This window comes from Mesoplodon bidens, assembly GCF_964165515.1.
Source record: "Mesoplodon bidens genome assembly, chromosome: 14".
Taxonomy (NCBI): domain Eukaryota; kingdom Metazoa; phylum Chordata; class Mammalia; order Artiodactyla; family Ziphiidae; genus Mesoplodon; species Mesoplodon bidens.
The window spans coordinates 64004688-64027329 of record NC_138170.1 but is presented as its reverse complement, the minus strand read 5'-3'; the positions used below and the strand labels follow the sequence as shown (position 1 = coordinate 64027329).

Here is a 22642-nt window from a genome sequence, read left to right as displayed (position 1 = left end):
AGCATCAGCATCCTGTAGCCCTCAGAATATCCTGGAATTGTGAGGAGTGGCCCCGACTGCTGGATGGGCTCCATCTAAATCTCCAACAACTGCTGGACTACTGGCTCTGGACAGGACAAGGATGCAGTGCAGGAGGTTGGGGATGGTTTCGTTCTATTAAGTAACATTTCCAGCTACCACTCACCTTCTCACTCCTTCCCTGGACACCCACACAGCACGTCCACCACACACAAGTTAAAACAACACACCACGTGAAAACAATAAAAACCTGAACTGATGTGAGAATTAGTCAGATTCTCCTTTGGCATTTGCCCTCCCACCTCTGCAAAGCAGTACACTCCGTTCGAGTTTAAAGTACAGAGTGGGAGCTGCAAGGGTTTTGACCTACTGGAGGCTGGTGAAGTCTGTTTCTATTGATTTTAAAGATTTCCTTTTCTACCCAACCTCTATTTCTGACCTCAAAACTGTATCTAGAAATCAACACATTTATAATGTTAGGAAATATATCCACACTCAATATTTCTGCCCCACACTAAACTGGGCAAGTTTCACCCCAAACAATTTTTTCTTTCCATACTTATACAAAGAATATTTTGTTTTTAAGTCATTATCTAACATAACTTAATAGTTGAAGACTAACCTTGGCAATTTCACTTTTAAGAGCTTTCTCTGCTCTTCTCTATTTGTCTAGTTACTGAATGAAGACTTAAAAAATCAAAGCCCCTTAAAGCTATCTTCCTGAAGGATGATATTGCATCAGCAGTTCCTGACCTGTAACTCCCCAGGAGTTAACACTGGCCTACCGCAAAGGGTCTATAAATAGTCTGTGAATAGAGCAAATGGTGTATCTCAACCTACAGTATTATTTTTGTTTGATGTAGGTACCGAAAGGATGTTAGCAACATTCAAATTCATTTAAGTGTTACCGAATTCAAAGTAGCTTTGTCATTATTTTTTTTAATCAGTGGATATTAGCCTGTGCTAACATCACGTCATAATTCAGTAATTTTTAAATGTAAATAAAGAGTTGTATTTACATCAAAAAGGGTGAGAGCCATTGACCTACACAAATACCCACCTAAAAATGTTGAAGGGTGACTTGGACGAATTCACTCCCACCTGCTTATACTTGTCAACCTCACACCTTGGTTACTTGGGAACAGTTAGGACTTCAAATATTCTGCACCTTTATCTCTGAAAATGCACTTGTACTTGTTAGACTTCCCATCCTAATTTTTGATCAAGTAAATATGGTTCTCTACACCTTTTAGAACATACGAGTGGCAGGAAATAAACAAATACTACCCCCTGACTACTCACTAGGTAAGTCTAGTGAGACTTACTGAAGAGGACACATTTGTTGGTCATGCATGATTAGGCTTCATTTGCTAACCTAGGAAGGATCGACACTCTGTACATATGATTAATTTTTTGTGTCAAGTTGACTGGCCATGGGGTGCCCAGATATTTGGTTGACCGTTATTTCTGGGTGTGCCCGTGAGGGTGTTTCTGGATAAGATTAACATTTGAATCAACAGACTGAGTAAAGCAGATTGTCCTCCCCAGGGCTGATGGTTATCCAATCCACTGGAGGCCTGAATAGAACAAAAAACAGGGTAAGGGAGAATTCACTCTCTGTTTTTGAGCTGGGACATTGGTCTTCTCCTGCATTCAGACTGGAACTTACACGGAAGCTCTCCCAGTTCTCAGGCCTTGGGACTCAGACTGGAAATTACACTGCCTACTCTCTGCGGGCTCCACCCTGTAGATGGAAGATCATGGGATTTCTCAGCCTCCATAGTCATGTGAGCCAATTCCTCATAATAAATCCCTTTATTTATCAATGTCTAAATCTATATTCTATTGGTTCTATTTCTCTGGAGAACCCCAGTACAGCACATAATAATCTTACCTACTGCAACTAAGAGGCAGCCTACTTTCACCCTACCCCAAACCCCTCCCTCCCCCTACCTGCAGGGTATTGTGATCAGGAACCTTCCTGGGGGCTCTTCTCTTGAACTTCCAGGTTCAGATGAGGACTGCAAATGTGCTGTGGGGTAGGATGGGATGTGGAGGAGAAGTCAGGGACATATTGGGATATATTGTGTCATCTGGGCCCTCTCTGCCCCCTGTCCCTTTGTTACTCATAGTGTAATTCCTGAGACAGGCTCTCAAGGAGGAGTGGGAATCTGGAGGGCAGGGGAGACATTACCTTGTGGAATCCTATAGATGATTTCTCCAGGCTTCCTGAGCTGGCGCAATATATAGTCACTGTGAATGTTGATTCCCATTCCCAAAATAAATAAGAAGACACCTTGGCAAAGAAGAGAGGGAGAAGTTAAAAATATATCCTGTTTTTGGTGTTTTTCTCACAATCTAAAGTTTTTGTTGTTGCTGTTGTTTTTCTAAAAATGAAGGGAAGGGCATTTGACTTCGAATTTTAAGAATGAAACTAAGGCAAAAAAGTGGGGGAGGGGGCAACTAACCCTGGTCCTAAACTTGAATGAAGGGGCTGTGCTCTTTCATAAACCAAAGGGCTGAAAATGCACAGTGTCACGTGATAGAGACAAGTGGGAAAGGAGAGAGGGAGGCCCTACCATCATGCAATACTTAAATAAGTAAATAAACAAATAAATGAATGAATAAATAGCAAGCTTTCGGCCCATTCACAGATAATCAAACCATGGTCGGCAAACTCAACAGCCAACTCTAATCCCTTCTCCTTTGCCACCCCCACTACAGAGGCTGAGAGACGGTCTTGTGGCCTAGTTCTGCCAAGAGGATGTAAAGGGAAGTCTTCTGGAGGTTTCCTTGGAAATCTTTTGCTTTTCTGATAAAGGGGGCTAAATGGGACCAGTGCCTCTATGGCCTCCCTCTTCCTTTGTTGCCAGATGCGATGCCTTGAGCTACAGGAAATGTCTTGCAACCATGAAGTGACTGTGATGAGGACTAGAAGTAAATATTCTCACAACAGTGGAGCAGAAAGTGCCTGGGGTCTTAATGACACCAGCAAGCAGCTGGAGGAATGCAGAAGCCACCTACCTTTGGACAATCTTGTTATGTAAGAAATATAAATTCTTAATTATTTAAGTCACTATGAGTTGGGTTTCTGTGACTTATTGCTGAGAGCACTACTGATTGATATACCCACGTTCATGGAAGTAATCGGAGAGCTTGGCACCTAGCAAACTGGTTTCCACCATGGCCAGTTCACACACACACTCCCCTTCCCCATTCACAGGTACAGAAAGGGCCCTGGTCTGAGATGAGCTCGGGTCAGGGATGCTATGTATTACATCCCAGTGGGCCCAGAATCACTCACTGTGCCACATAGACGCCCAACCCCAGCTCTCAGCCAAGTGTATTTGTGCTGATCAAAATACATCAGGCAGGGGACTTCCCTGGTGGTGCAGTGGTTAAGAATCTGCCTGCTAGTGCAGGGGACATGGGTTCGATCCCTGGTCCGGGAAGATCCAACATGCTGTGGAGCAACTAAGCCTGCAAGCCACAACTACTGAGCCCGCTCACCACAACTACTGAAGTCTGTGTGCCCCAGAGCCCATGCGCTGCAACTACTGAGCCCACATGCTGCAACTACTGAAGCCTGCACACCTAGAGCCCGTGCTCTGCAACAAGAGAAGCCACCACAATGAGAAGCCCATGCACCGCAACAAAGAGTAGCCCCCGTTTGCCGCAACTAGAGAAAGCACACACGCAGCAAAAAAGACCCAACGCAGCCAAAACTAAAAATATAATAAAATAAATTTAAAAGAACAAACATCAGGCAAAAAGCAAGAACAGCTGAATTCAAAACAGTCACATCTACTCTCACCTCATTTGCTATGATATGAAACAATGATTGTTAATGTCGTCTTGTCAAAAGATTATTAGCCTGGAAGAAAGGAAACCTGGGAAGAGACACCAGTGGAGGGAGGACAAGGGGGTGGGAAAGGGAGGGGAGATAGCATGCACAACAGTGGAAAAGCAGGCACCTTAGATTCGATGTCTGTGTGTCCTTGGACAAGTCACTTAACCTCTCTCAGCCTCAGTGTTCTTATCTGTAAAATGTAGATTCTAACAGTACCTATCTTACAAGGATGGTATGAGACTCATTCATGTGTTGATTCTTTCATTAATTTATTCAGATAACATGTGTTGAGGTCTTACTATGTACCAAGCACTGTCCTAAACGCCAGGGACATAGTAGTGAGAAAAACAGTCAAGGTGTCTGTTCTCATAGAGCTTACATTTCAGTGGAGAAACACAGAAATGAATTAAAATAATGAAAAATTTTAAATCACATAATATCACTACAAAGCAGAAAATCAAAGTAGGATAAGGAGATAAAGAGTGAATTGGGGTGGGGAGGAAGTGTCTCTACTTTAGATGAGGTCAATAGGGAAAGCTTTTCTGAAGATCTGGCATCTGTCCTATGATTTGAATAATGAGAATACAAAGATCTGAGGAAGAGCATTCTGGTAGAGGGACTAACAGAAGCAAAGGTCCTGAGGCTAGTATAGGTTTAGCATGTCTAAGAAACAGAAGGAAGGTGCTACAGTTAATGCTTTAAGATAGATGGTGGGGGGCGGGGGGTGGTGGTAATGAGGAGATGAGAAGAGGATGGAACTTTCAAAATCCCATCAAGCTCTACAGGATATGGTGAGGAGTGTGGATTTTTAACTGCAACAGGAAGCCGATGGCAGGTTTTAAGCTGGGGAGAATAGGATCTGATGTCAGTTTATTATCATTATAAAAGAAGTATATATGTTTTGTGGAAGATGAAATGCTAATTAGCAGAAATAAGAAAACCAAGACACTTCGTTCCTACCACCCAGGAACTACCACCATTAAACACTTTGGTGCATGTCCTTCCAGATCTTCATCTTATGTAACATCTAGGCATATTCCAATTTTCTCAAATGTCCCCAGAATACCACTTCTAGCTGGTTCGTGTAAACCAAAGTCCAATATAGGACCACACCTGACATCTGGTCATTACATCCTTTAAGGACATTTTCATCTAGCCCAGACCCCTGTCTTTTTTTTTTTTTTCAGGACACTGACTTCTTAAAAAGACCAGACAGTGGTCCCTCAGAAAGCCCCCCTTTCTAGATAAGACTGGCTTACTTCCTCATGGTGGCATCTAACTTATTTTATTCTTTGTATTTCCTGTAAACTGGCATAAATCATTTTCTTGTGTGGTTATGGGATCAGTTTAATAATTATACAGTTAGGTACATTTATTTATCTCTTCTCAGTGTTGAGCAACTTTCATTTGGATTTTTAATTAAGTTATGAAGTTTCATGACTCAAAGGACAAAACTGTATTAAAAGAAAATTTCTGCCCACCATCCCATTCTCTTTTCCCCAAACTCTACAGATAACCTTTTTAAAAACAGTTTCTTTTTTATCAATCCAATAGTTCCTCCTTCAATTTTTTACACAAAAAGCAGCACACTACACACACTGTGCACACTTTATTTAACCACATGTTCTAGAGATGTCTCCAAATGAGCACAGAGACATTTCTTGCTTTTGTTTTGCTTTGTTTGGTTGCTTTTGTGGCTCCAGAATACTCCATTGGGTGCATGTATCAGCATTCGTACAACTAATCCTCTGGCCATTCGTGTGTTCAAATGTTCCCTCTGACCTCTGTGTGGAGAAGGAGCTACTGAAGGTCAGGACTGGCAGTAGGACATTTAGCTTGAAGGTCACCATGGCAGTCCAGTCAAGAGGTCATCCTGGCTCAGACCAGGATGAAGTTAGTGCAGTCATGGAGAGCTGAGCTCAGTCGGCACAAGTTTTAGAACTAGAGGCAGCTGTACTAAGCTGATGGAGAGAACGTGATATGTGATGTAAAGAGAGGGATTAAGGATAACCTCTGCCTTTTTCCTTTGAGCCAAAAGAATGTACAAACAGTTGAACCTTTACTTTAGTAAAGAACTTTAGTTCCTCTTGCAGATAATGAAAAAAATTCAATGATCAGTGTTTTCTACTATTCTGGATAGGTGGTCAGGAAAAGTCTCTCTGAGGAGGTGTGAATTAATAGAGACCTAAATAAAGGGAGGGAGCAAGCTCCCCGAGTATACAGGGACTGAGCATTCTACACAGAGGCTGTAGTCTGTACGACAGCTCTGGAGCAGGACAAACTTGAGTATTCCAGGTCCAGCAGGAAAGCCACTGAGGCTACAGCGCAGTGAGATGGATGGAGATAGGTAATGAAGTCAGCAAATGGGGCAGGACCAAGAACATTTCGGTTTCATAGGCAGTGGTAAGAAATTTGTATTTTATCCTGAGAGTAACAGAAATGCATTGGAGGGTTTTGAGATGCGTAATGACACAATGTTTTTCAAAGATCTCTCACGCTGCTATACAGAGAAAAGACCAGGGTGGAGGTGGTCGTGGGGTGGGGGGTGGGGGGAATGGAATCCTTGGAAGGTTATTGCAGTAGGATAGGGAGAGGTAATGGTGATTTAGCCTGTGGAAAGGGGTGTTAACTGGGGTATGGGTGAGAAGCAGTCAGATTCACTTACCCAAGCTAAACCGTATGTCTGTGTACCACTCAGCAGGGTATTCAGCACAGTAAACCAGATAGTAGCCTTGGAGGAGTCCATTTCCCATGCAGAAGACAAAGCCTCTGAAAAGGAATACAACTGGAAACGGCCTCCCTCTAGTGAGCAGTGAGTAAACAAATGTCCTAGGGTATATGGAGGAGAAAGGTCAGGATCCATTGTTAAAAAAAAAAAAAAATCAATCAATGAGGTGAAGCAACAGGCAATCACATCAAACCCATTTTTAAAAACCATTTCCCTTAAATGTATGCAATGAAAGAACATTATTATCTGGTCCTAGAGCAATCATTTAGGCTATTATTTGTCTTGTTTCATTAAAATGCATAGTAGCCACCATGCATTTCAAGCCACAACAGCCTTGAAAGGTAAATTTCATCCTTATAAATTAAGTTAATAAATTCAATCCTATAAACACAGGACTGGAGATCAGCTTTACATGGATCCAGAAGTGAAATCCAGATTATACTGGAAGAAAGATAAAGCCAGGCTTATCCCACGTAGCAGTGGAATGGAATTGTGATAGGAGTCGTTCAGACATATGTGGCTTTCCATATGTCTCTCTAATATGATTTCATTACTGATATTGTAGCATTCCCTAGAAAGTGGGCTGCAGAACCCCTTGAGAAAAGTGAGAGATTCCTTTAAATGCTAGGAACTATGAATCTAGAGGAATCTAGGAAGACGTTAAAAAATATAATGTCAAAATTAAAATTTGCCCAAGATATAATGCTAAATACTAGACAGCAAACTATGTCCTGTTTTTGATTTTTCTTCTTTTATGGTGCAATATAACCATCATACAGGAAAGTTCATAAACCTATGTGAATAGTTTAATGAATTACTATCAAATAAACACCCATAAAGTCACTAACCCAAGTCAAGAAATGGAATATTGCCATCACCTGGAAGCCTCCTATGGGTCCCTCCTGTTCATAGTACCACCATTACCCCAGAGGTAACCACCATTCTGATTCCTGTAATAATCATTTCCTTTTGCTTCTTTACAATTTTACCTCATTTGTATGCATCCCTAAAAATATAGTTTATTTTGCTCATATTTAATTCCATATGAAAGGAAACTCATCATTATGTTTCTAAGACTTAATCATGTTGTTGTGGATGGCTATAGTTCATTTATTTTCATTGTTGTATATTATTGTCATGTATGAATATACCACATGTGCTTATGTATTTTACTTTGATGAATATTTGAGTTCCTTCCATAGTGTTCTACTTACTCAAAGATAATTTTCCCAACCCACACACATATGGTCGCCTTATTTTTGATAAAGGAGGCAAGAATATACAATGGAGAAAAGACAGTCTCTTCAATAAGTGGTGCTGGGAAAACTGGACAGCTACATGTAAAAGAATGGAATTAGAACACTCTCTAACACCACGCACAAAAATAAACTCAAAATGGATTAAAGACCTAAATGTAAGGCCAGACACTATCAAATTCTTAGAGGAAAACATAGGCAGAACATTCTATGACATAAATCACAGAAAGATCCTTTTTGACCCACCTCCTAGAGAAATGGAAATAAAAAATAAATAAACAAATGCGACCTAATGAAACTTCAAAGCTTTTGCACAGCAAAGGAAACCATAAACAAGACCAAAAGACAACACTCAGAATGGAAATGAAGCAACTGACAAAGGATTAATCTCCAAATTTTACAAGCAGCTCATGCAGCTCAATATCAAAAAAACAAACAACCCAATCCAAAAATGGGCAGAAGACCTAAACAGACATTTCTCCAAAGAAGATATACAGATTGCCAACAAACACATGAAAGGATGCTCAACATCACTAATCATTAGAGAAATGCAAGTCAAAACTACAATGAGGTATCACCTCACACCAGTTAGAATGGGCATGATCAGAAAATCTATAAACAACAAATACTGGACTGGGTGTGGACAAAAGGGAACCCTCTTGCACTGTTGGTGGGAATGTAAATTGCTAAAGCCACTATGGAGAACAGTATGGAGGTTCCTTAAAGAATTAAAAATTGAACTACCATATGACCCAGCAATCCCACTACTCGGCATATACCCTGAGAAAACCATAATTCAAAAAGAGTCATGTACCACAATGTTCACTGCAGCACTATTTACAATAGCCAGGACATGGAAGCAACCTAAGTGTCCATCGACAGATAAGTGGATAAAGAAGATGTGGCACATATGTACAATGGAATATTACTCAGCCATAAAAAGAAATGAAATTGAGTTATTTGTAGTGAGGTGGATGGACCTAGAGTCTGCCATACAGAGTGAAGTAGGTCAGAAAGAAAGAAAGAAATACCATATGCTAACACACATATATGGAATCTAAAAAAAAAAAAAAGGTCATGGAGAACCTAGGGGCAAGATGGGAATAAAGACACAGACGTACTAGAGAATGGACTTGAGGATATGGGGAGGGGGAAGGGTAAGCTGGGACAAAGTGAACATATATACACTACCAAATGTAAAATAGATAGCTAGTGGGAAGCAGCCACATAGCACAGGGAGATCAGCTCCATGCTTTGTGAACACCTAGAGGGGTGGGATAGGGAGGTGGGGGGAGGCACAAGAGGGAAGAGATACGGGGACATATGTATATGTATAACTGCTTCACTTTGTTATAAAGCAGAAACTAACACACCATTGTAAAGCAATTATACTACAATAAAGATGTTAAAAAACAAAAGCTAAGGAAGACTATAAACAGCTCATGCAGCTCAGTATTACAAAAACAAACAACCCAATCCAAACATGGTCCGAAGACCTAAATAGACATTTCTCCAAAGAAGACATACAGATGGCAAGAGGTATACGAAAAGCTGCTCAACGTCACTAATTATTAGAGAAATGCAAATCAAAATGACTATGAGGTATCACCTCACACCAGTTAGAATGGGCATCATCAGAAAATCTAAAAACACCCAATCCTAGAGAGGGTGTGGAGAAAAGGGAACCCTCTTGCACTGTTGGTGGGAATGTAAATTGATACAGCCACTATGGAGAACAGTATGAAGGTTCCTTAAAAAACTAAAAATAGGACTAACATATGATCCAGCAATCCCACTACTTGGCATATACCCACAGAAAACCATAATTCAAAAAGACACATGCACCCCAATGTTCATTGCAGCACTCTTTTCAATAGCCAGGTCATGGAAACCACCTAAATGCCCATCGACCAACAAACAGATAAAGAAGACGTGGTAAATATATACAATGGAATATTACTCAGCCGTAAACAGGAACGAAATTGGGTCATTTGTAGAGACATGGATGGACCTGAGACTGTCATACGGAGTGAAGTAAGTCAGAAAGAGAAAAACAAATACCGTATGCTAACTCATATATGTGTAATCCAGAAAAGTGCAACAGTTGAACTCGTTTGCAAGGCAGAAATAAAGACACAGATGCAGAGAACAAAGGTATGGACACCAATGGGGAAAACGGGTGTGTGGGGGGTGTGTGTGGGATGAATTGGAAGTTTGGGATTGATACATATATACTAATATGGATAAAATAGATAACTAATAAGAACCTGCTGTGTAAAAAAAATAATAAATAAAATAAAATTCAAAAAAAGCTAAGGAGAAAAAAATAGATATATTGGGCTTCATCAAAATTAAGAGCTTTTGTTCAGCAAAGAACATTATTAAGAAAGTAAATTGACAACCTACAGAATGGGAGAAAATGTTTCCAAAGCAATATCTGATTATACTTTTATATCCAGATATATAAAGAACTACAACACAACAACAAAGACAAACAACTCAATTAAAAGGGCAACGGATTTGAACAGACATTACTCCGAAAAAGATAAACAAATGTTCAATAAGCACATGAAAGGATGCTCAACACCTTTAGAGATTAGGAAAATGTCAACCAAAACCATAATGATATACCACTTTAAGGCAACTAGGAGGGCTACAATTTAAACAAAAAAGAAAAGAACAAGTGTTGGTGAGGAGAAATTAGAACTATTATACATTGTTGGTGGGAATGTAAAATGGTGTAGCCACTTCAAAAAAAACAGCCTGACAGTGCCTCAGAAAGTTAAACAGAGTTACCATATGACCCAGAATTTCCACTCCTAGGTACCTACCCTAAATAAATGAAAATGTATGTTAACACATAACTTGTACACAAATGTTCATAGCAGCATTATTCATAGTAGCCAAAAAATAGAAACAATGTCCATCAACTGATGAATAAACAAAAATGTTATAAATCCATACTGATGGCATATTATTAAACTATAAACCACATGGATGAACCTTGAAAACAGTATCTTAGGTGAAAGAAGCTAGCACAAAAGCAACATATTTTATGATTCCATTTATATGAAATATCCAGAATAGGCAAGTCCTTAGAGACAGAAAGTAGATTGAAGGTTGGCAGGAGATGGGGAATTAAGGAACAGGGAGTGACTGTTACCAGGTACAGGACTTCCTTTTGGGGTGATGAAAATATTCTGGAATTAGATAGTGGTAATTATTGCACAATATTTTGGATATACTAAAAACCAGTGAATTGTACATTGAACATGGTGCATTTTATGATACGTGAGTTACATCTCCATTTTTTAGGTTAAGTAAGAGAAAATTCTGGCAGTAGAGCCCAGAGGTTAAATTGTAGGGCCTCTTCCACTTACCAGATGGATGACCCTGTCACTTAACTTCACTATGTCTGTTTCTTCCTCTGCTCATTTCACAGCATTGTAAAGATTAAGTGAATTAATATACTCAAAGTGCTTAGAACAGGATAAATAATAAAAGCTGATTAAATATGTTGTTTTTGTAAACATTATCTTTATTAGGTTGTTGTTGACATTACTCTTCTATTCAGGTACAGGATGTTCCTTTCCACATATTTGGGTCTTTTTTTGTGCATCCCTCAGTAGGTTTTACAGTTTTTTCATATATATTTTGCATATTTTTAATGTTTAAATCCAAGGGTTTTTTAAAAGGGTTTTAAAAAGGTTTTATTCTTTTTTAAATTGTGTTACTGTAAATAGGATTTTCCATTTACATCTGTAATTGTTTTACATATACAAGAAGGCCTTTGATTTTTTAACATTAATTTTGTTCCCAGCCACATCCTGAACTCCCTTATTATTTATAATAGTTTTTCAGTATATTTTCCAGGTCTATCAGCATTTGCAAATAATGTTACACTCCTCTCTTTAAAAAGAATCTGGAAGCATTTGTTCTTTGACCATGCTCTGGAATGACATAAATAGCACCAGAATTACCCATATTTAAATATTTGGCAGAAGCCCTTTGTGAAATCTACCTTGGACTGTATTATTGGGAGGAGGAGTTGTTAATATTATTGATCACATTTCTATTTCTCTCATGGTAATCGGTTTGTTTAGATTATCTATGCCTTCTGGGGCATCCTAATAAATTCTGGAAAATTTATATTTTCATGGAAAATCATGCATATTATTCAAGTTTTTGAATGCATCTGTAAAAAACTAAGATAGTATATGACACTTTTAAGCTTCAGTATATTTGCTTATTACTCCATCACCACAAGGATTCTACATACTGTCTTTTCATCGCCACAGATGTATGCCTACCCTCTTCCAACCCCTGGTAACCACTAATCTGTTATCCCTTTCCATAGTTTTATCATTTCAAGAATATTATGTAAATGGACTCATACATATGTAACCTTTGAAATCAGTTTTCTTCACTCAGGATATCTCTCTCGAGATTCATCCAAGCCCTAAGACATATTTGTTAGTGAAAAAAGAAAGCTGTAAAATAGTATCTAAAATTTGCCACCTTTTCATAACAAGAAAGGGAAATAAGAATATATATACATATTTGCTTATTTTTATAAAAGCTTTATTGAGATAAAATTAACATACCTAAAATTCACCCTTTTAAAGTGCACAATTCAGTGTTTTTTAGTATATTCACAAAGGTGTGCAGCCATCACCACTATCTAATTCCAGAACATCTTCATTACCACAAAAAGAGACTCCATACCTAGTGGCAGTCAATCCCAATTTCCCCCACTCCCTAGCCCCTGGAAACCAGCAATCTATTGCTAATATCTGTCTGAAAGGATTAGCCTGTTCTGAATATTTCATATAAATGGAATCATATAATATGTGGTCTTTTGTGACTTCTTTCATTTAGCATAATGTTTTCAAGGGTCACCCACGTTGTATCACTACTTAATTTCATTTTTATAGCCAAATAATAGTTAATTGTATGGATATATGACATTTTGTTTACCCATTTGTCAGCTGATAGAAATTTGGGTTGTTTCCACTTTTTTTTTTTAACATCTTTATCGGAGTATAATTGCTTTACAATGTTGTGTTACTTTCTGCTGTATAACAAAGTGAATCAGCTATATGTATACATATACCCCCATATCCCCTCCCTCTTGCACCTCCCTCCTACCCTCCCTATCCCACCCCTCTAGGTGGTCACAAAGCACAGAGCTGATCTCCCTGTGCTGTGCAGCTGCTTCCCACTAGATATCTATTTTACATTTGGTAGTGTATATATGTCCATGCCACTCTCTCACTTTGTCCCAGCTTACCTTTAGCCCTCCCGGTGTCCTCAAGTGCATTCTCTACATCTGCTTCTTTATTCCTGTCCTGACCCTAAGTTCATCAGAATCTTTTTTTTTTTTAGATTCCATATATATATGTGTTAGCATACGGTATTTGTTTTCTCTTTCTGACTTACTTCACTGTGTATGACACACTCTAGGTCCATCCACCTCACTACAAATAACTCAATTTCATTTCTTTTTATGGTTGAGTAATATTCCATTGTATATATATGTCACATCTTCTTTATCCATTCACTTGTCAATGGACACTTAGATTGATTCCATGTCCTGGCTATTGTAAATAGTGCTGCAGTGAACATTGTGGTACATGTCTCTTTTTGAATTATGGTTTTCTCAGGGTATATGCCTAGTAGTGGAAATTTTTGATGATGGCCATTCTGACTGCTGTGAGGTGATACCTCATTGTAGTTGGGCTTATTTATTTTTTGGGTTTTTATTTTTGTGGTACAAGGGCCTCTCACTGTTGTGGCCTCTCCCGTTGCATAGCACAGGCTCCGGACGTGCAGGCTCAGCGGCCATGGCTCACGGGCCCAGCCGCTCTGCAGCATGTGGGATCTTCCCAGACCGGGGCACGAACCCATGTCTGCTGCATCGGCAGGCAGACTCTCAACCAATGCGCCACCAGGGAAGCCCCTCATTGTAGTTTTGATTTGCACTTCTCTAATGATTACTGATGTTGAGCATCCTTTCATGTGTTTCTTGGCAATCTGTGTATCTTCTTTGAAGAAATTACTTTTTAGGTCTTCTGCCCGTTTTCGGATTCGGTTGTCTGTTTTTTTGATATTAGGCTGCATGAGCTGCTTGTATATTTTGGAGATTAATCCTCTGTCAGTTGCTCCATTTGGAAATATCTTCTCCCATTCTGAGCGTTGTCGTTTCATCTTGTTTATGGTTTTCTTTGCTGTGCAAAAGCTTTTAAGTTTCATTAGGCCCCATTTGTTTATTTTTATTTCCATTTCTCTAGGAGGTGGGTCAAAAAGTATCTTGCTGTCATTTATGTCATAGAGTGTTATGCCTATGTTTACCTCTAAGAGTTTTATAGTGTCTGGCCTTACATTAAAGGTCTTTAATCCATTTTGAGTTTATTTTTGTCTATGGTGTTAGGAAGCATTCTAATTTCATTCTTTTACATGTAGCTGTCCACTTTTCCCAGCACCACTTATTGAAGAGGCTGTCTTTTCTCCATTGTATATTCTTGCCTCCTTTATCAAAGATAAGGTGACCATATGTGCATGGGTTTATCTCTGGGCTTTCTATCCTGTTCCATTGATCTCTATTTCTATTGTTGTGCCAGGACCATACTGTCATGAATACTGTTGCTTTGTAGTATATTCTGAAGTCAGGGAGCCTGATTCTTCCAGCTCCGTTTTTTTCCCTCAAGACTGCTTTGGCTATTTGGGGACTTTTGTGTTTCCATACGAATTGTGAAATTCTTTGTTCTACTTCTGTGAAAAATGCCAGTGGTAGTTTGATAGGGATTGCATTGTATCTGTAGATTGCTTTGGGTAGTAATTTTCAAAATATTGATTCTTCTTCCAATCCAAGAACATGGTATATATCTCCATCAGTTTGTATCATTTTTAATTTCTTTCATCAGTGTCTTATAGTTTTCTGCACACATGTCTTTTGTCTCCTTAGGTAGGTTTATTCCTAGGTATTTTATTCTTTTTGTTGCAATGATAAATGGGAATCTTTCCTTAATTTCTCTTTCAGATTTTTCGTCATTAGTGTATAGGAATGCAAGAGATTTCTGTGCATTAATTTTGTATCCTGCTACTTTACCAAATTCATTGATTAGCTCAAGTAGTTATCTGGTAGCATTTTTAGGATTCTCTATGTATAGTATCATGTCATCTGCAAACAGGGACAGTTTTACTTCTTTTCTGGGTTTTTTTTTTTTTTTTTTTTGTGGTACGTGGGCCTCTCACTGTTGTGGCCTCTCGCATTGTGGAGCACAGGTTCCAGACGCGCAGGCTCAGTGGCCATGGCTCATGGGCCTAGCCGCTCCGCGGCATGCGGGATCCTCCCGGACCGGGGCACGAACCCATGTCCCCTGCATCGGCAGGCGGACTCTCAACCACTGTGCCACCAGGAAAGCCCAGTTTTACTTCTTTTCTGATTTGGATTCCTTTGATTTCTTTTTCTTCTCTGATTGCTGTGGCTAAAACTTCCAGAATTATGCTGAATAATAGTAGTGAGAGTGCGCAACCTTGTCTTGTTCCTGTTCTTAGAGGAAATGGTTTCAGTTTTTCACTGCTGAGAATGACATTGGCTGTGAGTTTGTCATATATGGCCTTTATGATGTTGAGGTATGTTCCCCCTATGCCTACTTTCTAGAGAGTTTTTATCATAAATGGGTGTTGAATTTTGTCGAAAACTTTTTCTGCATCTATTGAGATTATCATATGGTTTTTATCCTTCAATATGTCAATATGGTGTATCACATTGATGATTTGTGTATACTGAGAATCCTTGCATTCCTGGGATAAACCCCACTTGATCATGGTGTATGATCCTTTTAACATGCTGTTGGATTCTGTTTGCTAATATTTTGTTGAGAATTGTTGCATCTATGTTCATCAGTGATATTAGCCTGTACTTTCCCTTTTTGGGACATCTTTGTCTGGTTTTGGTATCAGGGTGATGGTGGCCTCGTAGAATGAGTTTGGGAGTGTTCCTCCCTCTGCTAATTTTGCAAGAGTTTGAGAAGGATAGGTGTTAGCTCTTCTCTAAATGTTTGATAGAATTCTCCCATAAAGTCATCTCGTCCTGGGCTTTTGTTTTTTGAAAGATTTTTAATTACAGTTTCAATTTCAGTGCTTGTGATTGGTCTGTTTATATTTTGTATTTCTTCCTGGTTCAGTCTTGGAAGGTTGTGCTTTTCTAAGAATTTGTCCATTTTTTCCAGGTTTTCCATTTTATTGGCATATAGTTGCTTGTAGTCATCTCTCATGATCCTTTTATTTCTGCAGTGTCAGTTGTTACTCCTCCTTTTTCCTTTCTAATTCTATTGATTTGAGTCTTCTTTTTTTTTTTGATGAGTCTGGTCAATGGTTTATCAATTTTGTTTATCTTCTCAAAGAACCAGCTTTTAGTTTTATTGATCTTTGTTACTGTTTCCTTCATTTCTTTTTCATTTATTTCTGATCTGATGTTTATGATTTCTTTCCTTCTGCTTATTTTGGGTTTTTTTTGTTCTTCTTCTCTAATCTCTTTAGGTGTAAGATTAGGTTGTTTATTTGAGATGTTTCTTGTTCCTTGAGGTAGGATTGTATTGCTATAAAGTTCCCACTTAGAATTCCTTTTGCTACATCCCATTGGTTTTGGGCCATTGTGCTTTCATTGTCATTTGTTTCTAGGTATTTTTTGATTTCCTCTTTGATTTTTTCAGTGATTTCTTAGTTATTTAGTAGTGTATTGTTTAGGCTTCATGTGTGTGTGTGTGTGTGTGTGTGTGTGTGTGTGTTTTTACAGTTTTCCTGTAATTGATATCTAGTGTCAAAGCGTTGTGGTCGGAAAAGATACTTGATATGATTTCAATTTTCTTAAATTTACCAAGGCTTGATTTGTGACCCTAGACATGACCTATCCTGGAGAATGTTCCATAAGCACCTGAGAAGAAAGTGTATTCTGTTGTTTTTGGGTGGAATGTCCTATAAATATCAATTAAGTCCATCTTGTCTAATGTGTCATTTAAAGCTTGTGTTTCCTTATGTATTTTCACTGTGGATGATCTGTTCATTGGTAAAAGTGGGGTATTAAAGCTCCCTACTATTATTGTGTTACTGTCGATTTGCCTTTTATGGCTGTTAGCATTTGCCTTATGTATTGAGGTGCTCTATGTTGGGTACATAAATGTTTACAGTTGTTATATCTTCTTGGATTGGTCCCTTTATCATTATGTAGTGTCCTTTCTTGTTTCTTGTAACATTCTTTATTTTAAAGTCTATTTTGTCTGATATGAGAATTACTACTCCAGCTTTTTTAAATTTCCATTTGCATGGAATATCTTTTTTCCATCCCCTCACTTTCAGTCTGTATGTGTCCCTAAGTCTGAAGTGGGTCTCTTGTAGACAGAGACAGCATACATACAGTCTTGTTTTTGTATCCATTCAGCCAGTCTATGTCTCTTGGCAGGAGCATTTAATCCATTTATATTTAAGGTAACTATCGATCGATATATATGTTCCTATTATCATTTTCTTAATTGTTTTGGGTTCGTTTCTGTATGTCTTCTGTATGTCTCTTGTGTTTCGTGCCTAGAGAAGTTCCTTTAGCATTTGTTGTAAAACAGGTTTGGTGGTGGTGATTTCTCTTAACTTTTGCTTGTCTGTAAAGTTTTTAATTTCTGCATTGAATCTGAATGAGATCCATGCTGGGTAATCTTGGTTGAAGGTTTTTCCCTTTCCTCACTTTAAATATGTCCTGCCACTCCCTTCTGGCTTGCAGAGTTTCTGCTGAAAGATCAGTTGTTAATCTTATGGGGTTCTTTTGTATGTTATTTGTTGCTTTCCCCTTGCTGATTTTAGTATTTTTTCTTTGTATTTAATTTTTGATAGTTTGATTAATATGTGTCTTGGCATGTTTCTCCTTGAATTTATTCTGTATGGGAGTCTCTGAACTTCCTGGACTTGATTGACTATTTCCTTTCCCATGTTAGGGGAGTTTTCAAGTATAATCTCTTCCAATATTTTCTCAGACCCTTTCTTTTCCTCTTCTTCTGGGACCCCTATAATTCGAATGTTGCTGCATTTAATGTTGTCCCAGAAGTCTCTGAGACCTTCCTAAATTACTTTCATTCTTTTTTCTTTATTCTGCTCTATGGTAGTTATTTCCACTCTTTTATCTTCAAGGTCACTTATCCATTCTTCTGCCTCAGTTATTTTGTTATTGATTCCTTTCAGATAATTTTTAATTTCATTTATTTTGTTGTTCATTATTGTTTGTTTGCTCTTTAGTCCTTTTAGGTCCTTGTTAAATGTTTCTTGTATTTTCTCCATTCTGTTTCCGAGATTTTGGATCATCTTTACTATCATTATGCTGAATTGTTTTTCAGGTAGACTGCCTATTTCCTCTTCATTTGTTTGCTCTGGTGGGTTTTTATTTTGCTCCTTCATCTGCTGCATATTTCTCTGTCTTCTCATTTTCTTTAACTTACTGTTTGGGGTCTCCTTTTTGCAGGCTGCAGGTTCATAGTTCCTGTTTTTTTGTGCCTACCCCCAGTGGGTAAGGTTAGTTCAGTGGCTTGTGTAGGCTTCCTGGTGGAAGGGATTGGTGCCTGTGGTCTGGTGGGTGGGGCTGGATCTTGTCTTTCTGTTGGGCAGGGCCACATCCGGTGGTGTGTTTTGGTATGTCTGTGAACTTAGTATGATTTTAGGAAGCCTCTCTGCTAATGGGTGAGGTTGTGTTTCTGTCTTGTTAGTTGTTTGGCATGGGGCATCCAGCACTGGAGCTTGCTGGCTGTTGGGCGAAGCCGGGTCTTAGTGTTTAGGTGGAGATCTCTGGGAGAGCGCTTGCCAATTGATATTACATGGGACTGGGAGGTCTCTGGTCGTCCAATGTCCTGAACTCAGATCTCCCACCTTGGAGGCTCAGGCCTGACACCAGGCCAGAGCACCAAGACTCTGTCAGCCACATGGCTCAGAGGAAAGGGAGAAAAAAAAAAAAAAGGAAAAAAATAAAATTAAAATTAAATAATTATTAAAATAAAAAAATTAAATTAAAAAAAATGGGAACCAAACCAATAAACAAATCCACCAATGATAACAAGTTCTAAAAAGTAAACTAAGAGGGCTTCCCTGGTGGCGCAGTGGTTGAGAGTCCGCCTGCCGATGCAGGGGACACGGGTTCGTGCCCCGGTCTGGGAAGATCCCACATGCCACGGAGCGGCTGGGCTCGTGAGCCATGGCTGCTGAGCCTGTGCGTCCGGAGCCTGTGCTCCACAACGGGAGAGGCCACAACAGAGAGAGGCCCGCGTACAGCAAAAAAAAAAAAAGAGTAAACTAAGATAAGCATGAAAATCAGAAACAAATCAGTAGCAGTTGCTCCCAAAGTCCACCACCTCAATTTTGGGACAATTCTTTGTCTATTCAGGTATTCCACAGATGCAGGGCTCAAGTTGACTGTGGGGATTTAATCCCTGCTCCTGAGGCTGCACGGAGAAATTTCCCTTTCTCTTCTTTGTTCGCACAGCTCCTGGTGTTCAGTTTTGGTTTTGGTCCCACCTCTGTGTGTAGGTCTCCCTCAGGAATCTGTTCCCCACCCAGACAGGAGGGGGTTAAAGCAGCAGCTGATTATGGTGCTCTTGCTCACTCAGGCCATGGAGAGGGAGGGGTATGGTAGTCTTAATTGGAATGTGGGGCAAGCCTGCAGCATCAGAGGCTGGCATGACATTGCAACCGCCTGAGGCATGCCGTGTGTTCTCCCAGGGTAGTTGTCTCTAGATCATGGGACCCTGGGAGTGGTGGGCTGCATGGGCTCCAGGGGGGTGTGGATAGTGACCTGTGCTTGCACACAGGATTCTTGGTGGCAGCAGCAGCAGCGTTAGCATTTCATGCCCATCTCTGGGGTCCAAGCTGATAGCCACGGCTCACGCCCATCTCTGGAGCTTGCTTAGGCAGTGCTCTGCCTTCTGTGGGCACATGGAGAAGGAATCCTCTCTCCTCGTGCACCCCAAAACCATGGTCTCTTGCCTCTTTGGCAGGTCCAGACTCCCTCCTGGCTAGCTGTGGTGCACTAGCCCCCTCAGGCTGTCTTCACACAGCCAACCCCAGTCCTCTCCCTGGAGTCTGATCTCCGAAGCCCAAGCCTCAGCTCCCAGCCTGCACCCATCCCGAAGGGTGAGCAGACAAGCCTCTCGGGCTGGTGAGTGCTGGTTGGCACTGATCGTCTGTGCGGGAATCTCCCCGCTTTGCCCTCTGCACCCCTGTTGTTGTGCTCTCTTCTGTGGCTCCAAAGCTTCCCCCACCCACCCACCCCCCATCTCTGCCTGTGAAGGGGCTTCCTAGTGTGTGGAAACTTTTCCTCCTTCACAGCTCCCTCCCCGAGGTGCAGGTCCCTTCCCTATTCTTTTGTCTCTGTTTTTTCTTTTTTCTTTTGCCCTACCCAGGTACATGGGACGTTTCTTGCCTTTTGGGAAGTCTGAGGTCTTCTGCCATTGTTCAGTAGGTGTTCTGTAGGAGTTGTTCCACATGTAAATGTATTTTTGATTTATTTGTGGGGAGGAAGGTGATCTCCATGTCTTACTCCTCCGCTATCTTGAAGGTCCCTCCCTGTTTCCACTTTTTAACTGCTATGGATAATGCTGCTATGAATATTCACATCTAAGTTTTATGTGTATGTATGTTTTCATTTTTCTCAGATAGATACCTAGGAGTGGAATTTTGGGGTCTTATGGTTAACATTTTGAGGAATTGACAGAATGTTTACCAAAGTGACCATATTTGCTTACTTCCCCCCCCAAAAAAAAACCCTAAAAGGATAAATGAGAAAGTAATTTTAAAAGATACTTACCTATAAAGGGCAGAAGGATGGGAGGGGATAAAGAGTGGAAGGGATTGACATGAAGTGAAACATTGCTGAATTTACCTTCTTCATATAGTTTTGAACTTTTGACCATGTAAATGCCTTTAAATACAAAAAATGATATCAAATATCAAAAAGTGAAGAAAGCAAATTGTAAAACTGAAAACAAACCAAAATATCGATATGAACCCAATTGTATATAAAACCAGTAACACACACACAAAAAAGAATAATTTCAAGTGACATTTGAACATAGTGCTCTGACCATATAGCCTTAGTGGGCTATATTCATTCTAAGCACGGAAAGAATGGCAAATATATAATAAATTTTAATTTATTCTATTTTTACCAATAATAATGGTATTGTAGCTTATAAATTATTTTATGAATATTGTCAGATAGAGAAAAAAAGGAAATATGCTATGTAACTAAGAACTAAGATTTTCAGTGTAGAAGACACAAATATAAAATTAAATGAAAAGTTGTAATGTTAAATTTGAATTGAAAATATCAGTATGGATCCATGGCTTTTAAAACTGGCCCACTCAAAGATCTAGGAGAAATGGCACACCAGCAACAAAAACACACTAAGCAACTGGGTCTTCATTTGTAAATACCATTACTTAAAGGAAGCAGGGCACCACGGAGAAGTAGCTCATTCTAGATCAAAGTCAGGAAAAGTACAAGGTTGAGTCAGAAATTTTCTTTGTGTTGGAAAATAAGGAAACAATTGAAGATTAAACGGGAGACAGGAGTTGTCAAAATTACATAGATGCCAACTGGAAAGGAATTCCACTGGCCAAATTTGTGACCAACTGGGTATCAAAAAGAATAATGACCATAGTTGATTATAAACATCTGTAAGTGGAGGTTAATCATTATTACCTCACTGGATTCTTATAAAAATTAAATAAGATGGTGTAAGAAAAATTGCCTGACACAGGATAATTGCTAAACAATTTGTTTCTCCTCCTATTTATATAGGTTATGAAGCTTTGAGGGTGTGAGGGTGGCTTAAGTTCTTAGCGGGAAAGGGTTTTAGAAGGCTAAAGAAAGCCTATTAAAAGATAGCTGTCGGCCTCCCAATGTGGCCCTGTCAGTGCCAACAATGCCCTCAAAACAAGTCCAAAGGCAAAGTCCTTGCCTTTTGAAAACCCAGGACATAGTGCATGTAGTCATTTTCCAAATTAAATCATGTATCCATCCAACCTCTACTTTCTGGACCTTATAAGTTGTTTTTGGGGGGTTTTTTTTTGGTAATTCTTTTTAATTAATTATTTATTTATTTTAATAGAACTTTAGTTGCGGCATGTGGAATCTAGTTCTCTGACCAGGGATCAAACCCTGGCCCCCTGCATTTGTAGCGCAGAGCCTTAGCCACTGGATCACGAGGAAAGTCCCCAGACTGTCTAAGTTTGAATGCAAAGTCAGTACTCAATCACTTCTCATCCAAAGAGTATGTTCATTCAAGACAGGCTCGCTACTATAATAAACAACTCCAGAGAGTTTCCATGTAATAAAAGCTCATTTCTTGCTTGTGTCAAGAACAGCACAATGCTGTTCAGGGGTGATGCTCTGCTCTATAATCATTGAGGATCCAGGCTCTTTCAGTGCATCTTCCTCCTCTGGCCAACAGACAAAGACAGCGTGGAGGATTGTGTAAAGGTTTTCTTAAGGGCCAGGCTGCGGACTAGAAGTAGCACATATAACTCCTACTTTCATTCCTTTGGCGCCACCCAACTGCAACAGCGACTGGGAAATGCAGCCTAGCTGCACAGGCAAAAGACTCTGGAAAGCCAGGAGTCCTGGAGAACAAATAAGATTCTTCTGTTCGGAAAAACTTTGCTATTGGAAAACTGGGAGCCATTTAAAATAAGTGTTTCCGTGTAGAAAGTGATAAAAACAATGGAGAGGAAGGGGAGGAGAGTCCACCCAAGAGG

The 22642-nt window shown here is 39.6% G+C and overlaps 1 protein-coding gene across 1 annotated transcript in view; it reads right to left on the bottom strand.

Annotated features, from left to right (window-relative positions):
- SRD5A2 (steroid 5 alpha-reductase 2) overlaps positions 1 to 22642 on the bottom strand; it is a gene marked incomplete at both ends in the record, with an annotated part of 53585 nt that overhangs the window by 3371 nt on the left and 27572 nt on the right. Inside the window, 2 exons of the mRNA XM_081254972.1 lie at positions 2213 to 2314; positions 6534 to 6697. Coding sequence (XP_081111098.1) covers positions 2213 to 2314; positions 6534 to 6697 — 266 coding nt within the window. The remainder of the gene's footprint in view (positions 1 to 2212; positions 2315 to 6533; positions 6698 to 22642) is intronic.